General features: G+C 36.6%; 2 protein-coding genes across 2 annotated transcripts in view; one reads left to right on the forward strand and one right to left on the reverse strand.

The window, feature by feature from the left end:
• Positions 1 to 21240, reverse strand: part of LOC308687382 (uncharacterized protein) — a 439906-nt gene that overhangs the window by 292423 nt on the left and 126243 nt on the right. The window lies entirely within an intron of this gene.
• The window catches only part of adamts17 (ADAM metallopeptidase with thrombospondin type 1 motif, 17), a 163754-nt gene that overhangs the window by 56305 nt on the left and 86209 nt on the right, over positions 1 to 21240 (forward strand). Inside the window, exons 8-12 of the mRNA XM_081359916.1 lie at positions 270 to 375; positions 4652 to 4792; positions 13265 to 13415; positions 15896 to 15997; positions 17066 to 17211. Coding sequence (XP_081216042.1) covers positions 270 to 375; positions 4652 to 4792; positions 13265 to 13415; positions 15896 to 15997; positions 17066 to 17211 — 646 coding nt within the window. The remainder of the gene's footprint in view (positions 1 to 269; positions 376 to 4651; positions 4793 to 13264; positions 13416 to 15895; positions 15998 to 17065; positions 17212 to 21240) is intronic.

Raw genomic sequence — 21240 nt, forward strand, 5'->3', positions numbered from 1 at the left:
TGATGTCACATATTTGATGCATAGGGCATGTGTTTGGTATCAAACCAAAATTAAGTGGCTAGATTTTTACATTTTCTAAAGACATTCAAGTTAAGAGCGTTGTGGGTGGTTGCCAGGTTGCTATGCTGTTGCTAGGTGTGTTCTGATATATTTTGAATGTCCTCCAGTCTCTGAATGACCCTTCAAGCAGTAAAGTATCAGATTTGTGGTTCAGTTGTGCTTCTTTTCTGTCCATTATCTTCTCACTCTGTACTTTGCTCTTTCCTCAGGAATCGCTTATCTAGGTGGCACCTGTAGCTCCAAGAGGAAGTGTGTGCTGGCGGAGGACAACGGACTCAACCTGGCCTTCACCATCGCTCATGAGCTGGGCCACAAGTGAGTCTAAATGGTGTAGAAAACTGATTTAGAGGCCTCTGTTATTGTCTTAAAATGAGTTCTGGTGCATCACATTTTTGCTCCATCATCACCTCTGTTTTCATGCGATGAAATATACATCTGAGAACTGTTTTTTGAGAAGCACTGTAGTACTTCAACTATCTGAGCATGATACTTGTCTAACCCTCATGTACAGTGAAGATAGACTTCATGTAACATTATTTGTGTTTGGGGTTCTTTGTTTTAATGAAAATGATTTATCCAATATAGTTTAAAAAATCTGTTTGGCTTCAATTTAAATCCAGCTAAACACACTGTACAAAATGTACAATAATCAGAAAGTCTTGTGAAATGTTATTCCATTAAGCCATATTTTATAGTTTGGGTGATAATAAGCATTCTCATAGAGATTCATCATTATGAAGAGTCATGAAGTATAAAGATGATACTACAATTGTACACACACTACCGTTCAGAAGTTTTGGGTTAGAATTTAATACTTTTGTTCCGCAATATTTCAAAAGATTTCTATTTCAAATAAATGATGTTCTTTTGAATCTTGTATCAACACAAAAATGTTGAAAAATTGAAAAAAATCTGTTTTCAAAATTGTAAGTAAGAAAAGTATCTTGAGCAGCAAATCAGCATATTAGAATAATTTCAGAAGGATCCTCTTTCAAAAACAATTAACGTCCCCAAACTAATAGAAGATAATATAGAGATAATTCTGCCAAAAACGAAAATTCAGTCATCATTTACACAGCCTCATGTCCTTTCAAACCTGTATGACTTGCAGTCTTCTGTATTCACCCAGTTCATTTCCATACAATAAAAGCATATTGTAACTAGGGGTGGTGAAGCTCCATAAAAAGCACCATAAATGTAGTCATATTCCAATATGCCATATTCCAACCCCTATGATAGCTTTGTATGAGGAAAAGACCAAAATTAAGTTTTTGTTCCAGAGACTTGAGAACCACTGGTCACTGTTTTCTTTTATTTCATGGAAAAGAGCAGCATGAACATTTCCTTTTGAGTTACACGGAAAAAAGAGAGTCATGCAGATTTGAAACGACATGAGAGTGAGTAAATTCTGAGAGAATCTTCATTTTTGTGTGAATTATACATTTAACTTTCCATTTTTGTTCACACGTACCAGGGATTTTTTTCACAGCTTATCAATTCAGCATCTATTTAAAGGCTGACAACATTGGCCTTTTTGGTCCAATAAGTACAGTAGATTAATGCAATCTCGGCTATTCCCACCAAAAGTAGAGGCACCTGACCAGATCTTCATCCATGATCAGACTTCTCTTCAGAGATGTAAATATCTGGTTTGTAATCTAAATTATACATGAGCATGTGATGCTCTCTGTTGTTTTGTTGTAAATGCTCTGCTCTGCTCTTTTTAACAACAGTGAGTGATTAAGAAAAAACACTTTCATCGTCACCGAGTGATTTGGAAAATCTAGTGAAATTCCTAAAAGAGAACATGCTATAAAACATTTCATGTTCACACATCATTCACATGAATTACTGGATTGAACCGAATGCCACGACTATGTGTTACTCACTTCTCACAATAGCAGCCCTTCATCCCCTTGCTAGCATAAAGCCCTCTTTGATAGAACAATGATGGGCAGCCAACACCAAAATTTGTCTGGAAAAACGGCCAAGCTACATTAGCGTAAGCGCCGTCTTTGTGGCAGTGCCAGTCTTCAGAGGAGTTATCACCATACCTGCTCCACTATAGCGTGCAGCAGGACGGCACAGGCCAAAGTCAGGTTTAATGCCCGACAGTAATGAGTTGGCACCGATCACGCCCGGCTGGTGCCGATACCAGGGCCGCGTCGCTAGTCATCACACGCACACAGGGGTTTCATTGTCTCGAGTCTGTAAAAACACTATTAAAGCAAGTATATTATGGGTTTATATGTATGCTTAGTTCTTTACAATAAAGACACATCAAAATGATAATTTCATAGAGTCGCTAACACTACTGCGGCATTGAATATTTCTGAAAGCATGGCATTTACTAGCTCTAATAAACACATGCTACAGCGTCACACTTTCTGATGGATTGAGATTTATCAGACTACCGAGCAGAGTTTCTCATATTTCATCATAAGTGCACCTGGCGTGATCTACTCAAGACCTTTTGATTTGGTGTGCGGGCGTAACAAAGCTTGATGAGTGTCTGGAGTCTTGTTTTAGCACTGCTCCATTCGTTACACTTTATCAAGTGTAGACGCTGATCATTTTCCAATAATAATAGCTGAAGGAGCATGATTATGGTGCTCTAGGAACATTGGTGTAACACAAATGTGGGGTTTGCCGCATGTATCGACTGAAATGAGAACATCCTCTGTATTATCAGAATGCATCATACTTCAGTCCACCCACAATGCCTCAGTGTCATGAGTGCTGATGTGATTATTAGTCAAAGCACCTTTCTGCATAATGATTGTCTGTTTAATGAGTGGATAGACTAATTGGTGCTTGTACAGTAGGTGAGATTGGCAAATTACACAGTGTGAATGAGACTATTTACACTACCGTTTAAAAGTTTGGGAATGGTAAGATTTTTTGAAAGAAGTCTCTTATGCTCACCAAGGCTGCATTAATTTAATCAAAAATAATTGTTTTTTTAATTTAAAGTAAATGTAAAATAACTATACTATCTGAATATATTTTAAAATGTAATGTATTCCCTTGATGCAAAGCTGATTTTTCAGCATCATTACTCCAGTCTTCAGTGCACGATCCTTCTGAAATTATTCTAATATGCTGATTTGCTGCTCAAGAAACATTTCTTAATATTATCAATGTTGAAATAAAAGTCTTTTGAAACATTATAAATGTCTTTACTGTCCAATTAATGAATCCTTACTGAACAAATGTATTTCTTTCTTTCTAAAAACTAATATATATTACTGACCCCAAACTTTTGAACAGTAGTATGTTACCATCAAAGTTGAAAAATAAGTGTAAAAAATTAATATTGCAAAAGTTAATGTTTATGTATAAAGTTTCCATTGTAGCTTATGTGCATGTCTTCTTACCAAATAAAAAGATTAGGCAGGACCAATGCAAGCTTATACTTTTTCATTCCCATTTTAAAAATGTTAGTGTTTCCATTCAGCATTTTTATGCAATATCTAATAATTTATGCTAATTTATGTTAATATAAATGTATGCAATAGAATCCTGGCTACTTTTGGCACAGTGGAAAAAGTTTAGTGCAGTTGTTAACCTGAGAAAAACAGAATAGGTTTGATTGCTTATTGGTGTCTTTTGCTATTACATTTGCTTAGTTTAGGTATTTGAACAAACCACTAACACTAAGGGCATTTGTTGAGTAACTTGTCCAGTTTATGGTCATTAATGATTCCTCGTGTTTGGCTTTTTGAGGAACAGTGACTTCTCTAAGCTATATGACTTACGATTTTTGATTTGGGGCAGTAAGAAACCACCTAGCAACTGCATAATACCAGCCCATATCTTTAAGCACTAAGCCAAACATTGGTCATGCATGATGGCTTCCCTTCCAAGTCCTGAGAACGCTTCATAGGGTATTTGGCTTGTGAAAGCACTTGACCGTTATTAGCTTGGCAGCGAAAAGTCCTGTTTTAATAAGGCTAATCATGTTTTTTTCTCCCTTAAACAAATTTAACACAACAGACATTTGGCTCCCTTATAAACCTCACACGATTGTGTGAGATTCTCATCTCAGTCCACTTACTGACCAAATCACCCCATTGACATTAAAAGGCGCTCATCTATGTTAAAGCTTGACATAAAGTGCAGATGAAACCGCTGTAGCATTCACATTCTTCTCCTTGTTCATTTAGTTCTCCACGGCTACTCCTTGATTTCTATTGTGTTCTGTGTGTGTCTTTTGACTTTTATTGCTTTGGTCTTTAGCGGGAGCCGAGACACAGCCTGGAAATCCACACTGCTCTCTTTATTAGTTCCTGGGCTCACTGCTGCTGCTTCAGTTTTTGGTTGTTGTTTTTAATTTGGGAAATGTAGGTCAGGGCCTAAGAGAAAGTACTCTTATGACTCGAGTTGCTTTGGCTTTCGTGAGCACACATGCTCTATTTTAGAGTAATATTGCATTGTTATGCATTCAAAGGAAGCTTCGTAAACAGCGTGTTAATGATTATGTTTAACAAGCATAAATAACTATTTGTTTGCCTGGGTGAGACTCATATTTTGTGAAAATCACTGCTGTTTCTTATTAGTGTTTCGTGTTTTTGATTTCGTCTCTCTTTAGCATGGGCATGAGCCATGACGACGATCACGCCAGCTGCACAGGCCACTCTCACATCATGTCTGGGGAATGGGTCAAAGGTCGTAACCCCAGTGATCTCTCCTGGTCCACCTGCAGTCGTGACGACTTGGAAAAGTTCCTCAGGTGAGTTCTATAAAATATAAAATCCTCAAACTAGCCTCTGTTTTTAGGTATTATTAGTAGTGATCAACCAATATGGATTTTTTTTAATGGGTGATACTAATAACTAGACAGTGGAATGGTCTATAAATTGGCGTTGTTATAAACTTTAACAACATTGCTGTAATAATTTATAATGTAATTCTAGCAATATTGCTATAATTATATTTAATTTAGAACAATTAATTAATTTAAGCAGATAAGATGAATGCATGTAATTAAAGGAGAACTCCGGTCAATTTTAACATTGAGCTCATTTTTTTGTAAATTTGGAGTGCTGTCAATACAGAGAACAACGACAAAAATCGGTGTTGCCTACACCGTATTATCCTCTTTTTAAAATTTGCACCCTGTTGACTTCAATGGGGCAAGTTTTAAACCTGCTTTTAGCCTCTTAACATCCTTGATGTGTCATTACAAGTGCCCAGCCATGTGAGTGATTCCTTCAGAGTGAACACGGGTGAATCTGACTGCAGTAGATGTGAAAGATATTAATAAAAATTATGTTATTTCAGCCAGCGCACATACCTGTATTTACATCCTGTTTTCGGTCGAAGTCCATAGTAATCGATTGTCGAGTTCGGGCGCATAGGTTTAGTTACCTATGATCACGCGCGTGAACTCGACAATCGATTACTATGTTAAGAGGCTAAAAGCAGGTTTAAAACTTGCCCCATTGAAGTCAACAGGGTGCAAATTTTAAAAAGAGGATAACATGGTGTTGGCAACACCAATTTTTGTCGTCGTTCTCTGTATTGACAGCACTCCAAATGTACAAAAAAATGAGCTCAATGTTAAAATTGACCGGAGTTCTCCTTTAAACTACGGTGCCTTTAAAAAGTGTCATTTTCAGAAAATGAGTGAGATTTCTGCATATACAGAAAAACTTTGATGTGCACATGAAAGAATTGTGTACAAATGAGAATAATTATTTTACTGTAATTATTTATTTTAAAAAGACTAATTCTAAAAATTATAATAATTATATTTATATTAAAGGTCACGTTATATGCCCCTTTTCACAAGATGTAAAATAAGTCTCTGATGTCCCCAGAGTGTGTATGTGAAGTTTGAGCTCAAAATACCCAACAGATCATTTTTTACAGCATGTTTAAATTGACATTTTTTGGGGCTCAGAAAAACGAGCTGTTTCAGTATGTGCCCTTTAAATGCAAATGAGCTGCTGCTGGACGGCACAGGGGGCGGAGCTTTATGAGCTCGCGCTCAGTCTGTCAGGACAAATTCATCTCACGGAATGATGATAATATCAGAAACTCTCAGTAACGGCGTTCATTTCGAGTCGGACAATAATGCCTACAGAGTCAGAGTGCTGTATAGAGATGAAACAGGTATGGTTTAGCAGTTTAATTACGGTTATTATAACGTATTTGTCATCTGCTTGTATGTATCCATTATTTATTAACAGCCTACAAGTCTGCTGTTTCGGACCAGGTCCGAATGATGATCAAACATGTACTGATGAGTTTAATAAAGTTTATTGTACATCACACAAAAGATGAAGCGTCAGTTTTACTTCAGAAAATCACCGTAAGAGCTGAGTAAAGTTATAAGAAGTGCGCAAGTAGCTAGTAGAGTTGAGGGAGCATTCCTGTGGGCGGAGGTTAGTCAAGAAACGGTTCTGGTGATGTCACTAAAGAAGGAAGTAGAGGGGTGTAGTCCAAACGAGCCGTTTTATGTAGTCAACTTCTGTTAAATAAAATATCTCGCTTGGCATTGAACTTTGAGCTTTATAATTTTACAGATATTATTTATACTCTAACAACAACATTACACACTAACTAAAGTTTGAAACATGGGATCACGTAGAACGGGACCTTTAATAAATAATGTGTAATATACATTAATAGTTGTAGTATTAATAATATATTTATAATTAGTACATAATTTCCATATAATTTCCAAGCTAGTTGCTAGTAAAATAAATAACACTAAACAGACTAGATTCAGTCTCCCACATTAATTTTCTGGCAAAATGATCCTTGAGGAAGACAAACAGTCAAGCATTTGAATAGAGTTCATTCTGGAAGCCAATTCTTAATAGTGAATGCCCGGCTCTATAAACAAAGAACCGGCTGGAGTCATCGATCCTCACGGATGTACTGCAGCCGATGACAGAATAAAGCGGCAGTATTCACTGTCTGCTGTGCCCGGAGGACTTCTGACCTCAATTCAAACTACAAAGTGTCACCGTATCCAAGCAGATACCAACGTTATCCAAACTGTGCTGTTGAGCTTCTGAGAGTATTTTAATGCCAGAGACAATCAACCAGATTAGTGTTTCTTCCTGTAGAGTAAAGCTCCTCGCTACGATAACATGACAACATGTCAGGCTCTCCAAACTCACGCATGCATGTTGCTTCTTGTTTGTACACATACTGTACATATGCCCTTTATGACAGCAGCTTTAGTGTGTAGCATGATGTTACACACATGGAAATTATTTTCCATGGTTTTACTTTATCAACATGCACCAATGCTAAATTTTCTATATATCCTAATCATTTGTTAACAACATGTATTCATTACTTCACTGAGCTCATTGTTAGCTAACTGCGTGATTTCTATATGTACATTTCTGAAATACATAACTTAGACACAGTCACTTCTGATCGCAGATCACTCTTAATTGAAATGTAGACACATGCATTTTACTGTAAAGCTGCTTTGAAATGGTGAAAAGCACTATACAATTAAATGTGAAGTGAATTGAATTGAACTTTACTTTTTTTGTTCAGTTTAGTTTAGTTTAGATTAGGGGTGTCACGGACCAGGCCCACAGCTACGCACACAGCGGCTTCACGACTTCCCTTTATGTGTGTTTTTGTTTGTATGTTTGATTGTTAGTGTCACATTTAGCTGTGAAAATCTTACGTACAGCCGTCAAGATCTTTTGACTACAATTGGAGCAGACTACAACAAGTGAATTAGACTCACATAATATAGCGGAGGAGATGGCCACGACATCAGGCTCTCTGTGGATTGTTGCCGGCTCTGGCAGGCATCGGAGACGAAGGAAACATAGGAAGCAAAAGCACGGATGCGGTCTGACGTACTTGCGAGACTAAGGAGACAACCGCACCAACCACCGCTGCCCAGCATTTTTCTTACTTACGCCATATCTATCAACATCAAAATGGTCGAATTTAAACTACAAATCTCTGTGAATAAACTCATAAAGGACTGTTGCATTTTGATATTATCTGAGACATGGCTTCACCCACATATCCCAGAAGACTCGAGAGCAAGGGAGGGGGGATTATGCATTTACATACTTAACAACTGGTGCACTGATGCAAAATTTATAGGCAGACATTGTTCTCCAGATTTGGTTAAATGCAGACCGATCTATCTTCCACGCGAACTTACCATTGTTATAGTTACAGCTGTTTAGATTCCATCAGATGCTAATTCTTGCATGGCTCTAGTCTACCTGCTCAGTGCTATAATTTCACAACTACCCTGAAGCAGCTACCCTGCAGCTACCCTTAAAGCTACAGCAGCTACCCTTAAAGCAGTGGTTCTCAATTCCAGTCCTTGTGACCCACTGCTCTGCACATTTTGTATGTCTCTCTTATCTGACACACTCAGTTCAGTTCATGGAGTCTCTCCTAATGAGCTGATGATCTGGTTCAGGTGTGTTAAATAAGGGAGACATACAAAATGTGCAGAGCAGTGGGTCACGAGGACTGGAATTGAGAACCACTGCCTTAAAGCAACTACCCTGAAGCAGCCCATATCATAACTGGTGATTTGAATCAAACAGACATAAAGGCTGTTCTCCCGAAATTTGAACATCACACTAGATATGCTACAAGGGGGACAAATATATTAGACGAGGCTTATTCAAACATCAAGAACAGGGTTAGGTCAACACCGTTACCACAATTAGGCCAATCAGATCACCTATTCTCACCTATACTCTTAATTCCAGAATGTTGTTCCAACCCTTTAAGACTGACACGGAAGAGAAGAAATTAAGAATTAAGTCGTTATCTTTTGTCTTTTTTTGGTTTGCACACAAAAAGTATTCTCGCCACTTCATAAAATTAAGGTTGAACCACTGTAGTCACATGGACTATTTCAACAATGTCTTTACTACCTTTCTGGGCCTTGAAAGTGGCAGTTATCTTAATTTGTGTTCCAAAGATGAACGAAAGTCTTGTGGGTTTGGAACAACATGAGGGTGAGTAATTACTGACGTCATTTTCATTTTCTAGTGAACTATCCATTTAAGGATCGTATTCGTAACATCATCTCCAGGTCTGGCGATAGAGCCTGTTACAGCATTGAGAGAGCCAACCTGAAGAGAGGCACCAGGGAAGCAAAAATAGCCTACAAGAGGAAGATTGATGACCAACTCAATAACAAGGACCCACGGCAGGTGTGGCCAGGCATTCGGCATTCCAGCAACCGAAAGACTGCTGACAACGACGTCTCTCTGGCAGAGGAACTTAATTGTTTCTTTGCATGTTATGAATCAAAAGCAGTAGGAACAACCAGGGCACCTCCACCAGCCTCCAACAGCCACACTCTCACAGTGCAGTAGCATGATGTGAGACACATGCTTTGGGCAGTGGACACAAAGAAGGAGGCCGGCCCTGATGGTGTGACAGGAAGGGTGTTGAAGTCATGCGTAGACCAGTTGTCTATGGCTTTCATATGGATCTTCAACTTCTACTACGTCTCTCTTTACTTCTACTATTCCATCTTTCCTGAATTCTGTCACAATTATTACACTGCCAAAAAAGACAGTCATCAGTAGCTTCAAAAAATAATCGCCCAGTCGCACTGGTCATTATGAAATGTTTTATAATAACCCTTATGTGCTGTTGGGGATGTTTTCATCCACTATGGGGTATTTTTGAGTCTAAATTTGGCTATAACTTTTTCTGTGTTTCAGCAGATTTTTGGTGACAAATCTTATTTTGACACATATTTTGGGAAAATGCTTTGAAATTTTTCAAAAACTCAACAGTACACTGTGGGCAAATTTACTACCCTTTCGTTATGTTTGTGGCTGAAAACAGCCACTACTTTAAACTGCTGTAAAAATTTATCAGATAAATATTTTTTTCAAATTTTTTTGCATAAATCTATTAATCAACCTCAGTCCTGCTCAAAAATACTAAATGTTTTAAAAAAAATCAGGATTTTAACTCTTTAATTGCCAAATTTGTAAATGATGTCACTGATTTGGGAAAAAAACACACACAAAATGACTCATTTTCAATATAAAATGTGATTGTGGACTGGATTTTTTTTTACCTTTTATCACAGTCTTGGACATGTCAAAGATTAGAAACAACATTGGTTTTGATGCATTGTTAGTTTTTGTGCAGCATCAGATTTTAACTTTTTCTCCCTCATTTACTGTTCGTGGCTGTTTTTGCCCCATTGACTTCCATTATAACCACATTTTTTGATTGCAAAGCCATGACACCATATAATCATGCATTTTTGATTGTTGGTGGTTTTCCCTGTTGGGAAGAGGTAAAATTTGTAATTTTTACTGTTGATAACCGGGTGGCACCATTAACCCTTTAGATAGGCCTGTGCCAAAAAAAGCTTAGTTTCTGGCTTTTACATGGAGTTATATGGAGTATAACAGCATAATAAAGTGTGTGTGTGTGTGTGTGTGTGTGTGTGTGTGTGTGTGTGTGTGTGTGTGTGTGAACTCACCTTGATGCGTCTGAGAAAATCAAAATATGCACCTCAGCTCTCAGAACTGCATGGAGTAAACAAAAACAAAGTAAGTGTATTTATGCATCTGCTGCCTTTTGATGGTGAGAAATGCAGACTAAACAAAAACAAAGCAAGTGGATTTAAACGCGTGCATGCAAGCCTGCTGGTCATTTGATGGTGAGAAGAGCAGCAAGCAACATGAGAAAGGGCTTGACTTGTAGTGAAGTTTTAGAGATGATTATGCAGCCTGACCCTTCCAGCGAGCTGCAGGGTGTATCGTCTTCTCCCTCTGACACCACAGACTCAGGAGAGTCAGATCCTGATTTGGATGTGGCACCCTCATCATCCTCTCTAGCTTCCACTGAAGGCGAGGAGGATTCGGAGGATCCTGGATCTGGGTGGATTGGGAGAAACGGCGAAGTGTGGTTTTCCACCAACGCGGAGACAACTCCCTTTCTTCAGCCTGCCAGAGGCGTGACTCCAGGGCCGACGCGCTATGCCTTCGCAAGGGTCCAGAACATGGATTCCGTGTTCAATCTGTTTTTTACGGAGGAGATGATTGACCTCATTGTCAGCATGACTTGCGTCAACACATACATGTTTGTACAGTCATACAAACATGTATGACTATGCCTTGTGATGGCATAGCGCGTCGGCCCTGGAGTCACGCCACTGGCAGGCTGAAGAAAGAGAGTTGTCTCCGCGTTAGTGGAAAACAACACTTCGCCGTTTCTCCCAATCCACCCAGATCCAGGATCCTCCGAATCCTCCTCGCCTTCAGTGGAAGCTAGAGTGGATGATGAGGGTGCCACATCCAAATCAGGATCTGACTCTCCTGAGTCTGTGGTGTCAGAGGGAGAAGACGAAACATCCTGCAGCTCGCTGGAAGGGTCAGGCTGCATAATCATCTCTAAAACTTCACTACAAGTCAAGCCCTTTCTCATGTTGCTTGCTGCTCTTCTCACCATCAAATGACCAGCAGGCTTGCATGCACGCGTTTAAATCCACTTGCTTTGTTTTTGTTTAGTCTGCATTTCTCACCATCAAAAGGCAGCAGGTGCATAAATACACTTACTTTGTTTTTGTTTACTCCATGCAGTTCTGAGAGCTGAGGTGCATATTTTGATTTTCTCAGACGCATCAAGGTGAGTTCACACACACACACACACACACACACACACACACACACACACACACACACACACACACACACACACACACACACACACACACACTTTATTATGCTGTTATACTCCATATAACTCCATGTAAAAGCCAGAAACTAAGCTTTTTTTGGCACAGGCCTATCTAAAGGGTTAATGGTGCCACCCGGTTATCAACAGTAAAAATTACAAATTTTACCTCTTCCCAACAGGGAAAACCACCAACAATCAAAAATGCATGATTATATGGTGTCATGGCTTCGCAATCAAAAAATGTGGTTATAATGGAAGTCAATGGGGCAAAAACAGCCACGAACAGTAAATGAGGGAGAAAAAGTTAAAATCTGATGCTGCACAAAAACTAACAATGCATCAAAACCAATGTTGTTTCTAATCTTTGACATGTCCAAGACTGTGATAAAAGGTAAAAAAAAAATCCAGTCCACAATCACATTTTATATTGAAAATGAGTAATTTTGTGTTTTTTTTTCCCCCCAAATCAGTGACATCATTTACGAATTTGGCAATTAAAGAGTTAAAATCCTGAATTTTTTTTAAACATTTAATATTTTTGAGCAGGACTGAGGTTGATTAATAGATTAATGCAAAAAAATTTGAAAAAAATATTTATCTGATACATTTTTACAGCAGTTTAAAGTAGTGGCTGTTTTCAGCCACAAACATAACGAAAGGATGTAAATTCTAACAATGCACAAGGGATAATAAACTTTATTTTATATAGCGCCGTTAAAAGTTGCATCTCAAAGCGCTTTACAAGAACATACAAATAAAATACATTGAAATAGGGGAAAAAATAGAAACAGCCCTTTGAGAAGCTGGTCTTACAACATATAAAAGCCAGTCTTCAACCTACCTTTGATCCATTCCAGTTCGCTTACACAGCAAATAGGTCTAAAGAAGATGCGTTCGTTACTGCTCTTCATTCTGCACTGAGTCACATTGAACATCAAGGGACTTAAGTGAGGAGGCTCTGTCGTTTAAATTCACAATTTTTATTTATTTTATTCACATAAATTCAAAATTGACAATTTTCTTTTGAATATTTTAGTCAATTTATTCACATTTTACATATTTCACATAACATACAGTATCATAGCACATTGTTTTTAACTCCGGGTCTCTCAAACAGGCCTTGCCTTCCTGATTATTTTAGGATGAGCTAAAATATTAAATATTTACAGATTGCAGACGTGCATGGAAATCCCGAAGTGTATGCGCTCATTAGGGTTTAAGGCATCAACGTCAACCCTTTCAAAATATTTCTCATTTGCCCTCTTTAAATAAGAGTTTGGAAACCGCTTTTGGTTTTGCAGACATCTGCCGTGTTACAGCTGTCTGTGTTTTTCTAACTTTACAGTTATAGGAAGATAAGAGATTGGACTTGGAGAAAGGACGGTTTTACTTTGAGCAAATTAATTAGCAATGGAAAACCAGTATTAGAAGCACAGCAATTCCTAACTTCTTTTATATTAAAGCTTTAGTTTTTCCAGTTGTGTGTGAAGATGTTTTGTACATCCTGTTACTTTCTCTAACACGCACTGTCTTCCAGATCAAAGGCCAGTGCCTGTTTGCTGCATACTGACCCACGTAACCGCTACCTCATCCGTCTGCCAGCCAAACTTCCTGGGATGCACTACAGCGCTGATGAACAGTGCCAGATTTTATTCGGCACGAATGCAACTTTCTGCACTGATATGGAGGTGTGTCTTTCATATCATACTTCACTCATGTACTACAGGTTTCCGTACCGTAAACTGACATAATGCATGTACATACACACAAATTAACATCAGCAGTAGAAAAAAAATCTCAGTAGATTGTAGATATTGTAAGCAACCAAATCTTTTTGACCTAAACAACCTCATATACATGTATGTGTGAAAGCTTTTTTCCACCACAGAAAATAATTTAAAAAGTTAGTAGCAACTTTTATCTAACAATTCTGACAATTTTTACTCACAACTGCGAGTTTATATCTCGCAATTGCACATTATAAACTCATAATTGAGTTTACATCACGCAATTCTAACTTTTTTCCTCATAATTGTGAGTTTACATCTTGCAATTCTGAAAGTTTACATCTTTTTTTCCATTTTTGACACTAAAAACAAAAACAGAAAAGGTAATTGTGACTTTATCTCACATTTTTGTTACTTTTTTTCATACAATAGCAAGTTTATATCTTATAATTCTGACTTTTGAATTGTGAGATGTAAACTTTTATTCTGTTGTGGAAATAAGCTTCCAGATATACAGTAGTGACCAAAAGTGATGTCTGGAGGCATTATTTGTTTTTAATGCCCCTACAAGTTTGATTAAACAAAATATGAGGAAAATATTGTGTATATATATATATATATTTAAATATTTCAAATATGAGGCAAGAACAAAACATTAAACTTGGTTAAGGTATTTATCTGATAAAATTATTTGTCAAAAAAGGAAACCTACAGTTGAAGGTTTTATTTTATTATGCAAAAATGCATTTAAAAACAAAAAGCTCACAGGAAAAAGCATACATTGACTACAACATAATCAGTTAATAATATTTCATTGGTTCTTGTTTTTGCATGTGTTCATAATTTCTCTGTATGACAGCCTGACCAAAAACAGCCTGACCACTCAATTTGGCATTGAGTTATCACAAATGAAACAATTGACTCCGAGCGCAACTATGCAATATGCTTACAAAATCTTTAACAAATTTTTAAACGTCAATTTTCCTAGGCCCGACTTCTCTTTTGGCAAATAATGTATGTAACAGGATCTCGTTACAGTTACTTTTTTTGTTGGCTTGGCCCTGCGATCATTCCCATATGTTGCTAGTGGAAATAGAAAATTATCCAGGCTACATTTGCAGCAGGTGATAACTTAAAAGGGTTTCCGTACATAATCATAAATCATGTTTATCCACACAAAGCCTCCTCCTAGAGCTCTGGAGTTTTCCAGCTGGAAGTTTCAGCTCAGAAATTGCCATAGTGAAAATATCAGAGCGGATGGCAGGTGTTGGCATATCAGGCTTGATCTGATACGTTCAAAGTCAGTTCGTGCTTTCCTGAGCATGTAATCATCAGCTGTAACCGTTCAAATCATTGCTTTAAACATTTCCACTTGCTGCCTGTCCATCATGACGGTATACCATCCATATGCCACATATACCATCTGTGAAGTTCTACAGCAAATATCTAACTGTGTGGAATCACATAAAACATGCATTAAGATAATGAATAGTCCGTCTGTGAAAAGCAGAGAGCAGTTGGCAAAAAGAGACATCTAAAACAAAAAGGTTTTAGACAAACAGTATAAAAAAGTATAAATAAGGTACTTTAATGGCCTTCCTGCCACCTTTAAAAATGTTTCTCACTGGGAGATTGGAAAATGTGATTGAGTGCTTGAGGTAAAGGACCATGCCTGGCTGAAGTAAAAATACGAAGTTGTCAGACTCACATAGAAAATACTGTCCATCTTAAGGGCTGTTGGGTAATAAAGTCTCTTTGCTTTAGTAAAGGACATGGTGCGGGCATTAATTTACACGTTGCATAAAAAACATGAAATAAATACATTTATTTATAAAATAAATAAAAATGTAAAAATCGGAAAATCAAAACACATTAATTAATTAATTTATAAAATAAATTAACATTTATAAATGTATATTTTTATTGAAATATTAATTCAAAATTAAATTGTAAATAAAGCCATCTGGTCTATGTAATGTGATCACAATATTAAACAACATTTAATATTATCTGGAATTATAATTATTGTGGCATAATAACCTATGTAACACATGTAAATGTTTTTGAAAAAAGCAAATATTTAAGCATCAGCATCAGTTTTTTAATGTTTTGTTCTGACTATGTCAGGCGAGAGGGGATTATGTCTATTGAGAATGAATTAAAAAATATCTATTTTCTGTGGGGTATATGTTTTTTATTAAAATTAATGTTTCAGTTAATTGTGGAGCGTGTAGCAAAGACATTTTTATATCCAAAAAATATTTATAATTTTTCATCTGAAACCATTATTTCCATGTGACATGATGTTGTTTCATTTGATGCATTTCATTTGGTTTTCATTTGATACAGTTTTATAAAAAAAAAAAATTAAACAAAAGACCATCAATTAATTAAAGGGGTTTTTCTGCTGTCTATACAAGTCTAAACTGTGTCTGTTTCAGCACTTGATGTGTGCGGGTCTCTGGTGTTTGGTGGAGGGAGACACGTCATGTAAGACCAAACTAGATCCACCGCTGGACGGCACAGAATGTGGAGCCGACAAGGTAACCTTTTTATCTTTAATATTATTAAAATGGCCATTATTGATTTACTTTTAAGCTGAAAAACAGTCAGTTCTATGGGTAAAAACATTTTAACAAATGGGGAATAGAGTGGCTGAAGGAGCTATATAGCAGGTCAGAAATGTCAGACAAACGTACGACAAACAAACCTATATACCGTTTAATTTATTATAATGAGAGAAATGTACAGGGTGTTAAAAAGCAAATAAATGTAAGATAGATTACGATTTGTATTGCAGTATGCAAACAGCATTGATGCTGACATTGATTTTGAACAGCCATCTATCAATGTACACTACCATTCAAAAGTTTAGGGTCAATAAGATTTTAAAAAAATAATAATAATAATTATAAAATAAAAAATATTATTAATACATTTATTCAGCAAGGATGCATTAAATTGATCAAAAGTCACAGTAAAGACATTTATAAAAAATTGAATATGCGAATTCTTTTGAACTTTCATTTCATCAAAAAATCGGGAAAAAATGTTATCATGCTTTCACAAATAAATATGAAGTCTTTAACATTGATTATAATAAGATTTTTTTTTTCAGCATCAAATCAGCATATTAGAATGATTTCTGAAGAATCATGTGACACTGAAGACTGGAATAAAAATGCTGAACATTCACAGGAATGAAGCTTTGCATCACAGGAATAAATTACATTTTAAAATTATTTAGAGTTATTTTAAACTGTAATAATATTTCACAATATTACTGTTTTACTGTATTTTTAATCAAACAAATGAAACCTTGGTGAGCACAAGAGACTTCCAAAAACAAAACGATCCCAACCTTTTGAACAGTAGTGTAATCAAAGGGAGATTTTCATCTTGTATTTCTTAAAACATGTCAAATTAATCGTTGCATTAGTTCATTAATGAGGTTAGAAGTTTAGAACAAACTGTATGTAATGTTTGTGGAGCATCAACACAGCACTGCTTGTAATTATTTTTTTATAAACAATATGAATCTCTGGTATGTTCTCATTTAGCTGTATTAACGTGTGTGTGTGTGTGTGTGTGTGTGTGTGTGTGTGTATCAGTGGTGCAGGGCCGGTGAGTGTGTCAGTAAGACACCCATCCCGCAGCATGTGGATGGAGACTGGAGTCCATGGAGCACATGGAGCATGTGCAGCCGAACATGTGGCACAGGAGCGCGCTTCAGACAGAGGAAATGTGACAACCCCCCGTAAGCCTTTACATCACTCTCTTTCTCTCTCTAGGGCTTACAAGATTATACATTTTTACTAGTCGACTAGTCATGCAGGAAAGTAGTCAGCAGGTCAGTGTTTAATTGATGTAAATGACTCGTCATTCGTCATCCAGATTTATATCCATTTTCATCCATGTTTTCAGATATACAGTAATGGCCAAAAGTTACTCTATGTCCAGAGGGCATATTTGTTTTTATTGACCCTACAAGTTCGAATAAACCGCAAAAATGTTTAATTATATATTTTTTTAAATATTTGTAATATGAGGGATAAAAAAAAAACAACACTGAAATGGTTGAGGCATTTCTATGGAAGCTTGTTTCCGCCACAAAATAAAACATTTGATATATAAAGTCAGAATTGCGTGAAATAAAGTCGCAATTGAGTGTTATAAAGTCAGAATTGCGAGATATAAAGTCAGAATTGCGTGAAATAAAGTCGCAATTGCGTCTTATAAAGTCAGACTTTTTTTTCGCAATTGTGACTATATCACGCAATTCTGACTTTATAACACATAATTGCGAGTTTATATCTCGCAATTCTGACATCTTTTCTCAGAATTGTGAGATATAAACTCACAATTGTGATTTATAAAGTCCAATTCTAAGGAAAAAAAAGACTGACTTTTTTTTTTTACCTCAGAATAGATTATATCTCACAATTCTGACTTTATATCATGCAATTCTGACTTTATATCTCCCAATTGCGACTTTATTTCTCAGAATTGTAACTTTATATCTCGCAATTTCGACTTTGTTTCTCAGAATTGCGACTTTATATCTCGCAATTGCGACTTTATTTCTCACAATTCTGACTTCATATCTCGCAATTCTGAGAAAAAAAGTCACAATTCTGAAAATTCAGAAAGTCATAATGGTGAGATAAAAATCGCAATTATTATTATTTATTTATTATTCAGTGGCGGAAACAAGCTTTCATACATTTCAGCTAGAGGTTTTATTATGTAAAAAAATATTTTAAAAAAATGCATAGAAAACAAAAAGCTCACAGGAAAAAGCATATATTGACTACAACATAATCAGTTATTAATATTACGTTGGTTGTAGGGTGAATATGTTAATTTTCCTAGGCCGGGCATCATTTTTGGCTACTACTGCTCGTGTCCGTTGCTGTTTACTATACAAAACTAACTAGTCGTGCAAAACTCTTGTTAACAAACAGGCTGTAACCTAATCTTGCTCCGGTCAGGAGATTATTTGACTCTGTGCTAACGCATTCACCATTCAAATCCACAATGCGCCACAATAATCCTGGTTGTGTTTTTGCAGGAACAAGCTTTCCTCTCACTCTCCTCCATCTAATGATGCTGTTTCTCTCAGAGTGTCATTTCTCAATTCTTGACAGCCTGCCAGAGAGCTTGTTATAAAGTTTTGTGTGTGTGTATATGTGTGTTTAAAACATAATGTAATAATTCAAAGTTTTCCAGTTATTTCCTGCGTATAACAGCATGCAGTTTGTGAACGATGGTCCAAGACGCAAGATGAGCGTTTTTGTTTTGGACGCTTGTAACGTCTTGTGCCGTGTTTGTGAGGTAATCGCTCTTTTGCACATTTGTCCACCTTGGATCGTAAAACACTTGGAGCTGCGTCAAGCAAACCGAAGAGCATAAAGGAAGAAAAATAAGGCTGACATCCAAGTCACGTTCTGTTTTAAAGTAGCAGAAAAGGGGAAAGAAAGACTGTGAGGAATAAACTAGATTTACATTTACTGAAAGAAATAACAGCTCTTGCAAGAATAGTGTTAGGTTTTAGGAAAGTTTAGGTTGTAGGATTTGGGTTGTGTGCAAATATTAATTTATTATTATATTATATTAATATATAAAAAAGGTCAGCGCACCCGGCGCATGGTTTAAAAGGGTTGTCCCTATTCTCTTAATGAGTAATGGGTGTGTTTTGGGCGTAACATGAAATAAACCAACCAGAGTCTCATCTCCCATTCCCTTTAAAAGCCAGTTGCGTTTGGCGGATTCACTATTTACATGGCGGAATTTGCAAGCGGAAAAACTAAACCCTTCTCTAGCGAGGAAACGGATCAGCTCATGCGTGAGGTTAAAGTGCGCAAGCAGATTATCTACGGGACAAAGTGTACGTGCGTTATGGACCAACCTATAGCCGCACATTACTAACGCGCTCTTTAAATAACAAAACAAATATTTCAGTTGCCTCAAAATAGCAACACGCCAACAATGCGCCTGAACACACCTCGTTTTCAGACCAGCACGCCCATGGGCGCACAGATGGGCGCAAATGCATTTGCTATATAAACAATGTGGCGCAGGACGCGAAAATGAAAACTGCGTCAGGCTGAAACTAGCAAAAAACACTTGCGCCGGGTGTATGATTGGGCCCTATATATTGAATGGTGAACTCTGTATCCGTGTTATTCAGTGAGTGATGTTTAATCTTTAATCTAGACAACATGAAATTATATATATATATATATATATATATATATATATATATATATTACTGGTCTTTTGTAATCTTTCATCAAAATATAATAACTTCCTCCACCTCAGAAACACCTGTCCTTTTCTGCTAACATCATTTTGAACATACAGGCTATTCTATTATGTTAACCATTATCCAAATTGCTGTTTTGGCATATTTTTTTTGGAGACTTGTTACATCATTGATAATAATAAGAAATGTTTCTTGAGCAACAAATCAGCATTATAGAATGATCACGTGACACTGAAAACTGGAGTAATGATGCTAAAAAATAAATAAATTACATTATATATTCAAATAGAAACAGTTATTTTAAATTGTTTTTACTGTTAATATTACTGTTACAAACCCTTGTTAGTCTAGAGGGAATAAGGCGTGCAACATTAAAATATTGAACACGTACTGGAAAACATCTCACACACAAACCAATCTAGTGTAAGAAAAGTGATTTATTACAATGAGAATGAATCAATATGACAAGGACACCTCAAAGGAATTGATTATAAGCAATTTATACAAACCAAATAAAAGGTTCACAAAAAGGAAAAAGGTAAAGAGAAAAGAACTAGACCGTGCCAAATCAAAGCAATAAGTAAAACCAAAACCAATCTTACTAGAAAAACAAACAATATATAATCTGAGTAAATTAACAATCAGCAAGGACAAAAACAAAAGATCTTCAGCGTCAAAGACGCCCTAAATATACTACCCTCACTAACCAAAACGAAAAATACAAAGAATGGCACAGGTCGCTAAACTAGTGTTCTAGACATAATTGATAACTCAGTGTAGCACATGTATATCACGTGATATCTCAGCTGTTCTTTTCTCTTCCCCGTTTAATAACAGATCAAACCGCCAGAACAAAATAAACGGCGAAATACTCACAGAGAAAAGACAACTCATATGAGCCTCAGGTACCAAGTTCTCAAAGAACACATTTCTCAAAACACTATAACAGTACAGGTCAGGTAAACATACATCACAAAAGGATCAAGTGCTCTAGCGTGCAAATCATCTCCCTTCATGGTGCGCTCTTTGAAGGCACATGGTGCGCCCTCATTGGAGAAGCCGCGTTGTATCGTCACCTGGCATTTTGATGATTGACCGATGGATCAACCAATCAGATAGCCGCTTCGTCCTGCTAAAAGTGAAAGTACAGAGAGAAAAGGGAGGGGAAAAACAACAACTCCAAACAAATAACAACATAGGACGTAACAATTACTGTTAATATTACTGTTTTACTGTTATTTTGATCAAATAAATGCAGCATTAGTGAGCTTTCAAAAACACAAAAATGTAAATGTAATGTAAATGTTCTAGAAGTTTAATAATTCAGGTTAAAGCTTTAAAACAAAGTTTAACTAAAATGATTGAGAGATGTCGGTACAATTCTGCCTGGCAAACTCATTAACATGAGAGACATTTTGGAGAGACTCACAGAAGAAATGAGACAGATTGAATGATGGAACACGATGGGGACTGTGAAAATGTGAGGATACATGTTACTGAACAGGTTTTAGACTGTTATGT

This window comes from Scardinius erythrophthalmus (genome assembly GCF_964197995.2).
Source record: "Scardinius erythrophthalmus genome assembly, chromosome: 2".
NCBI classification, from domain to species: Eukaryota; Metazoa; Chordata; class Actinopteri; order Cypriniformes; family Leuciscidae; genus Scardinius; species Scardinius erythrophthalmus.